The following is an 8,324-nucleotide window of genomic DNA, read 5'->3' on the forward strand; positions in this document are numbered from 1 at the left end:
TGTGGTAGTCGTCCAACGGCGGATTCGGGGGGGGGGGGGACGATGGGGGCCATGCCCCCCCCCCATTTTTTTTCCCTCTTTTCCTCTTCTTTTTTTTCCCTCTTCTTTTTTAGTGACGTCGCAAAAAAGCATCCACTGTGTACATACACCATCCACAAAACTGAACAAAAGCAATATATAGTGCCTGCTTGCTTTTCAATTTAAATTTGGGGCGGAACATTTTTGGACCCACTTTTTCAGGGAAAAAAAAGTCGCACTGCAAAAATTGTGTTCTGGTCCGGCCATGTAGTCGTCAGGAGGTTGAACAGGTTTGTTCAGAATCTGCATAATTCCTGCATTCAAAAAGGAACATGTATATTCCTTTCTCGTTCTTTTTTTATGTAAAGAAATCCTCCTCTGAATGTAGAAGTATATAGGGAGTGGAATTTAAACTTCCTTGACCATGCAGGAAAAGGGGCTGCAATGCATATAAAATATAGTTTCGCTGTTCCCAGCAGTGAGGCTCACTGAATCACTGACTCACACACTGACTACCACTTGTGAAGTAGACTTGTTTAAGTCTCACCTTGACCCAAAGGTTTGAAATAGGTTTACACCGTGACGCAAATGAATAGCTGTATCCGACCCATAGTGTAGACCACATGCATGAAAAGACTTCTAATGTATGAGGAGCCCTTCTAAATCGACTGGATACAGTTCTGCAGACGTTCTATAGACTAGTTTAACTAAGCCTGCCTGGTCTTGTATACATTGAAATTTAGGTTGAGAACATAAGCAAGAAATGTTGTACGAACTGTTCTGCTGATCTGGCATATTTTCATTAATTTCGCGGAAATAATGTTTTCATCAACAATTATACATATATAATATAGAAGTGAAGAACGGAATAATTGGATGTATATTTGCCCAGAATGTAAGCATGTTTGTCCCATGTTGGAAACAATACTGCAACGAACCGAATGCACACACGAAGTCTGTAATGGATAGGGCACCGTGGAAATATTCCGTCAACATCCAAATTGTTGACACAACACTCCTCCTCTCGTCACACGTGCCCCGTGGTGCGGTTTAAGCACCATCACTAAGCACGTGGAGGAGGCGTGGAGAGCCTGTTACCGTGGCAACCGAACAGCCGGCCGGTCCGAGCGGATGTTTGGTTAAACACGGCATGGTTATGGCTAGAAATGGAGTTCAACTTGAGATTTGAAATGATTTCCCATCATTTCTAAGTAGGCGTATATGTTGTCCACGCATACGTGGTAAGGTATATAGCTTTTATTTTACCAGCCACACAGGAGTTTTATATATCCAGTGTATTGCACAGAGTTATATATATTGAGCAAACTTCACGTTTATGTTGGTTTGGCACAAAATAATTTCCAAAATTGTTAATTGGTTTAGGTTTATTAACCTTGCACTTGAGCATCCTAATTTCACACAATCAATTCCACCAATATTCCACATGCCAATGGAGTGCAAGCCATCCGGAGCATCATTCTACACAGCACCATCAGTGCCACATGCTGTCAGCTAATCCGAGGTTGTGCTCACACATAATTATTTCATGTTTACGGATAAACACGTTTTTGGGACAATGTTTTCCAGCGGCCTCTCTTCACCTGTTCATCCCATCCATTATTTTCAAACATCCACGTGCTTCGCTGCCTCTTTTCTGATCCTTTTACTGTCAGAGTTCCTATAAGGCTAGTATTGGAGGGGGAAAATCCCTTTTTTCCCCTCGTATATATTATGTATGTAAATATTTTCGGCAATTGGCCGGGATAACCCACAAAAGTCTCTCGACGTATTTCCAGTGTGGTCCCTTGGTAGAAGATGTGGAAGCCTACTCCTCTGGCCCTCTGTCTGAACTGACCCTCTCTGGAGCGCTATCGGAATCATGATTCTCGTCTACGTTCAATCTTTTACAATTCAAGCGAAATGTGAATACATCTGGATGTATTTTTTCACGACTTCTTTCTCTCTTTGTTCTTTCTAAGTTTAGCCTACAACTTTGAGTGGCCTCGGCCTTGTGTTTGGGCGATACCCATCATAAATGCAGACTTTGAACAACGGTTCCTCCACAGTCAACCCTATTGACCTATCGCGGTAGAATCGCGTTAGAATCGCGTCAACGCAGCTTGTGAAATACTGTGCAATTACATGATATACAAAGTGGACGCGGAACGCGCAACATCTGAGACAAATATAACTTAGCGTACAAACATTTCATAGGGTTATCTGAGGGGCGTGGCCAAATCGCAAACGGCGATAGGTCATCTGACTGACCAAGTCAATTTTCTAGACACCATCGTCAATGTTGACGTTGGCCGCCTTGCTACCTCGGTCTACAAGAGACAAAAAAACACAGATCGCAACAGAAATCTACATGCCTCCAGATTTTACCCAGCCTTACGATGCAACCGCATCTGCTCTGACCCCATTGATCGTGCCAACCAGCGAACCAACCTTTTCACCAATCATTCTTGGATTTGCAGAACAAACCCAGGGCTGAGAGACTGAACAAATCAATAAAGCCAAACGCAAACCCCGGGATAAGCTTTACTTCAAAACAAGTCACGTGACAGCGGAGGCAGGCCACCCCTGGTGATTACATAAAGCTCTCTACTGAAACCACTACGACGCATCATCAATGAACTCAATCAAGTCCCTCAGAATGATGATTTCAAAACAAGTCACGTGACAGCAGAGGCAGGCCACCCCTGGTGATTACATAAAGCTCTCTACTGAAACCACTACGACGCATCATCCATGAACTCAATCAAGTCCTTCAGGATGATGATATCCCCTCACAAAAATCCCATCATTATCTGCAAACAAGCCCCAAATCTTCGAACCCACCTTGTCAGAAGTGCACTTGCCCTCCCCATCAACAGTAGAACCACCCCTTGCAACAGCTCAAGATGCTAACTTTGCCCCCACTTAAACTCTAGCATGCACATCACATCATTGGACCCAACAATGTCTTATATGACATCAAATGATCTTTCAGCTGCACCTAAATGCCATTACCAAATAATAATAATAATAACATTGGCTTCTTGTATAGCGCTCATGTCTGTCACGAGACGAATTGACGCTCCTGGCGCTCCAATATTACTCTGGCTTTAGCACGGCTGCCATTACGGTGCTTAAGCACTGAAGGAATTTCTTCCTACCAGGTACCCATTTACTACGCCAGGGTGGAGAGAGGCAATCGTTGTAAAGTGCCTTGCTCAAGCGCACATGCACCTGGCCATGTTCCCCGTCAGGATTCGAACCCATATACCACGGCACACGAGTCGAACACCGTAACCAACTAACCATTGCACCACAGCACCCCACTGCTCGTGGATGGAACGCTGTCAAGGGGATTTAAGTTAAGTGGATAACTTAAATCCCTACCCACCTGCTAACAATTAATTCCCCACAGCCGTTTACTTTGGACAAATTGGACAGTCACTACGACAATGCACGGACCGCCACAAGTTTGACGTCAGGAACGAAGAGCTAGACACCAGTTGCTGAACATTTCAATCTCATGTAGGCCATAAAACCATTTAAGAGTCGTTGAACTCAAACAGAGGGGATTAACCAATTGCACGATATGATTACCCACACACTGGACTGCATTGAAAGATAGCTTAATAGGGATCGTTTTTGTCACACTTGTACAGCACTGACTCATCACTAACAACCGACAACTGGAAAGGAAAAAAAAAAACATCCAAGTACTTACGTTGTCAAGTTTATAAGAAAAGTAAAATCCACTTACGTTCAGATTTGACACTGCACTCTGGTATAACTTAAATCCCTTGACAGCGCTCCATCAGCGAGCATTTTAAGAGTTATCTTTTCTTGTTAAAACTTTTAAACGTGATTAGGCAGGTTTCCCTCAGAGTACGATACGTCCCTTGGAAGCAACACACTCTAATGCGATAAGATCATCCATAATTATCTCAAAATCAGATTATGCCTACGTCATTGACTTCCTATAAGACGCAGATACTTTGCATAAAGCTATTTCACCATCATTTTAGAATTAACATGTTGAGTTTAAAGTTGTTTGGCTCGAGTTGTTTTATTGCTGCTGATTTTGAAAAAAAAATAGTTTTCTTCCATAAATTAACAAAATGCAAAACGGCAGCTGGAGACGATGCATAATGGAAACCTAGATGGTAGAACCTTCTATATTTGTTTCTAATATAAATTCTGCAATTTTCAACGGTTCAGACGTCGACAGGTTTACATTAATCAAACGCCACAATGCACTAATTAGACTACACACATCTGCAGACAGAAATTGGGCTATCAGCAGAGTTATCGATTTTTAATTATCTTTCAAATGATAGCGTAGAACTCAAACTGTGACTCCGAAACACAACCTTGCTATCGGTAACGCTTATTATAATTGGCTTTATACATTTGACATACTGAGCAAATACTACCTCTTCGTCACCAAAATGTCACAATATATTAAGGGTTTTTTTCTTCAAAATATCGTAGGATATCGTTGGCGTTCCGGATAGTTGCGAAAAGGTATGGTTTTTGTTTAGATTATTTTTGTCATACTGTTCTTCTATCTCAAATCAAATAGACTTTTTCCCAGTTTTAATGTTCATATTGTGTTGAAACAGTCATCGCATACTTATAGTTGGCCAGTCAAAAAGACTTGTTTAACGTAGATGTTAGTAAAATGCCTTACGGGAAAACGCTTGAATTTGAACAAAAAGAAGCATGTGACCGGTCGTTCGATTATTAACTCAGTCTATTATCAGTTTTCATTGTAATTACACTTACACTTACACTTAAGGTATGATGGGAATAGAATAGGCTTAAGCCTTTAAGACCCCATATCCTTTTTGGCTCCAGTAGGAATCTAGCTTATTCTTGAATAGGTTGATTGACTTGGCATCCACTACATGTGCTGGGAGACTGTTCCACTCGTTGACTATTCGGAGAGAGAAAAAATTCTTCCTGCAGTTCAGTCCCTTCTTTAGTGCTGGCTTGAACAATTTGTGACTGTGACCCCTGAGCTGATTTGAATTCCTAGTGAATAGCTTGCCTTCTTCAATACCTTCCAATCCATTGAGGATTTTGAATGCCTCTATCAGGTCTCCTCTTATTCTCCTTCTCTCCAGAGTGGTTAGTTTTAACTCGGCCAGTCTCTCGGAGTAGGGTTTGGACTTCAAACAGGGAATTAGCTTGGTTGCTCTGCGTTGAACCTTCTCTAACATTTCAATATCCTTCTTTAAACTAGGTCTCCATGCTTGGATGCAGTACTCTAGGTGAGGTCGTTTGTAGGTCTTATATAACACAGCAAAACATTTCACGTGAAAGTGCTTGAAGGTTGCCTGTGTTATTAAAACCATGTTGGAAAGAAATTGAAATCTGACTCTCTCACGACTCAAAGTTGGTGAACATTAAAAAAAACAACTAAGCGATAAAGAACATCAAGTAGGGGCTACACAATTAAATGTGGTAATATAATAGTCCCGAAAGAGAAAAGAATGCCTGAGGCGATTGATGTGGTGCAAATTTTGACGTTAATTGCCTATTTTATTGATTGCGATATGCATATACACCAAATTGAATCGGTCATTTATACTAAACGTATCGGGTGATGGTCATCATGGCATTTACATGTGTACTTGAAACCGGTGGTTGGATAAGGCTACACTTAAAATACAAAATGGCGTCTAGCCTATGATGTAGTGGTCACGTTTCCATTATCAGGTAGAGGCATTATGATAAGCCCAAGACATGTTTTTGTGTCCAGCAAACAGATTTTGTGTGCCAATATTCGGATTCAGGGGTAACTTTCTTTCAATTCTAAAATGTTTTCTTACCCGGATATTGGTTTCAATAAGTGATGATTTTTAAAGATGTAAGTAACAGCAACGAAAATCCACAAAACAAATAAGTTTAATAATGTGTAAATCGAAGTATTTTGCTTGATGATACATTGTTCACAGTCAGATTAATACAGGGTGAGTCAAAATAACGAAACCCAAATGTCGGGACCATTGTTTTAGTGAAGTTCTGCATGTAGCACTTTTAAATCTAGGGTATGAAAGACCAATTCATAAGCTTTTGTTTAGCAGAAAAATCATTCAAATCACTCATGTACTTCTCAAGTTACGGAATTTTTAACACAACCACCGTGCTAAAGTTCTGTCCATGATCACAAAAAGGTAAGTGTTCTTTCAGCAAAACGATAACAAATCACATAGGGATGTGTGTGAAATGTTTTCGTTTTTCTGCAAGAACGCACACCTTTTTTGTGATCCGTGGACAGAACTTTAAAACGGTGGTTGTGTTTAAAATTCCATAACCTGAAAAGTACATAATTGATTTGAATGATTCGTGTACTAAAAGAAAGCTTATGAATTGGGCTTTTATATCCTAGATTTTGAAAGTGCTACATGCGGAACTTCACTAAAACAATAGTCCCAACATTCGTGTTTTGGGTTTTTTTTACTCACCCTGTATATTTAAAGATCTTTATCAATTTCAATATCGTTCTATTCGTGTTTCCAAGTTTCAAAATTTAATCGGTAAGATACAGAATATATCTTTTAATATTGCATAATTATTTTAGACCAGATTCAGTTCAGATAATATGGTTGAGATGGATTCAGTTAACTTAAAGACAGGTAGCATCCAAACTGTGTGTTTGTACATCAAAATAATACACAAGTAAAAAAAAACAGAGCTAGACTTCAGAAAAACGAACTTACTGCTACATTTCCGAGAATGGTGACGATCATGATGATGGAGAGGAAGAGGGCTTGGAATATGAAGTATCCCAGGGGTGGGGGCATCATTTCATTCACGCCATCCTCCTGAGGTGCTAGGGTCCCGTTCATCCTAACATCGCCTGAGTTGTGCACAGTACCATGATTCCAGAGGCACACGCTGCGTAGCCAACACGCATAAGTCCCATATGAACCACTTACTACGCGCACGTACACATGTTTTCTTGGCACGACGGTGACTGCCCCATCAGACGGCAACCACGATGAACTACCCAGCCTCCTAAGCGGGTGAGATTTGCTCGACCGCCTAAAAGATTGTGCATCTTGCCCATCTGAACGTGTACGCTTGTTTTAATGTTCCGTCGACGAGTGAAAAGCCTCCAGTGGCGCGTTTGCTATCATGCAAGCCTACTGACCTGTACCACAAGAAAGTACATGCATGCAACTAATGGATTCGGTGAGTGCCGTTTGTAGCATCATTTTATGCGCGCCGGATGCTAGCTGTATGCATGCCCTGCTGTCACGATTCGTGCGTCGTACCTTCACTCTTTTCCGTCTGCTCGAAACCATCACCCACGAACCGTAGACGATGGTACACGCTGATCCCGCGAGACAATGAATTATGCATGAGGCAAATAAGGTCGGGAGAGTGAATGGCTGTCAAACCCTGACGTCACACATGTAGGCTGCAATCCTTGCCGTTCATTTGTGCTTGGGGATTTACAGTTCAGCCCATACCCACAATGCAGTCTGCTTCCCTACCAGATTGTGTCGGTAAGGGTTAGCCTGTACCGCGCATTCTCATTTCGAACCGTTGGACACGAGCGATTATTGCGCTGCCGTGAGTGTTTTCCAAACGCACATTTTTTTTGGTATGCCTGTTATTTAACATAGTGAAAGTCACGTGCACGTACATGCGTTCTGATCTGAGGGACCGAACATGGCGTTTGCAGCTTTTTCCGTTGTATGGCGCTCAAGTGTAGCAACGTGTGGGGTATACCTAAGCTGTTCTTTGGCAAGAAGCCAGGCTAAAAAACTGACGAACTTTGTTTCCTCTCCTTCTTTTTTCAATTCTGTAAATCCACGTATGAGAGTGGGCGAGTTTGTTGAAATTTGCGAGGTATGCTATTTTTCTAAACAAAATGAAACCCGGTTAACATTGCGAAGCGTGGGGTGCATATTGAGAGAGCGCTTCTTAAATGCTTTGAAACGGTAGGTATTAAATTGAAAACGTGTGAAGGTAAAAACGAGAGTTGATTTCAAATTTGTGCCTCTGGTATATTAGTGAGTCAGTTACATACAACAAAATGATACATGTGCGGGAAAAAATCGTTAAATATGTTTTTGCCGGCTGAGTAATACAGGGTTAACTTGGAGGAAGGGGATGCAGTGTGTTCCCACTCAGATACAAAAATAACTGATCACAAAAGTTTTGATCTTTCTCAAAGAAAAAGAATCTGCTACGCAAGCGAAATGTAAGGCCCTCCAACGATCCAGTCTGTCTTATGAAAGGCATTCAGGAAGAATGGCACTCTTTTTACGGGCGTTATAACGGAAGCCGCTTACAAG

At 41.4% G+C, this 8,324-nt stretch overlaps 1 protein-coding gene across 1 annotated transcript in view; it reads right to left on the minus strand.

Annotated features, from left to right (window-relative positions):
* LOC119742186 (histamine H2 receptor-like) overlaps positions 1 to 7,300 on the minus strand; it is a 28,822-nt gene extending 21,522 nt beyond the window's left edge. Inside the window, exon 1 of the mRNA XM_038218225.1 lies at positions 6,738 to 7,300. Within this exon, the coding sequence (XP_038074153.1) occupies positions 6,738 to 6,866 (129 nt within the window). The 5' untranslated portion in view covers positions 6,867 to 7,300. The remainder of the gene's footprint in view (positions 1 to 6,737) is intronic.
* Between the last annotated feature and the right edge of the window lie 1,024 nt (positions 7,301 to 8,324).

The sequence above is a fragment of the Patiria miniata genome, unplaced genomic scaffold (genome assembly GCF_015706575.1).
Source record: "Patiria miniata isolate m_02_andy unplaced genomic scaffold, ASM1570657v1 HiC_scaffold_5, whole genome shotgun sequence".
Classification (NCBI taxonomy): Eukaryota; Metazoa; Echinodermata; class Asteroidea; order Valvatida; family Asterinidae; genus Patiria; species Patiria miniata.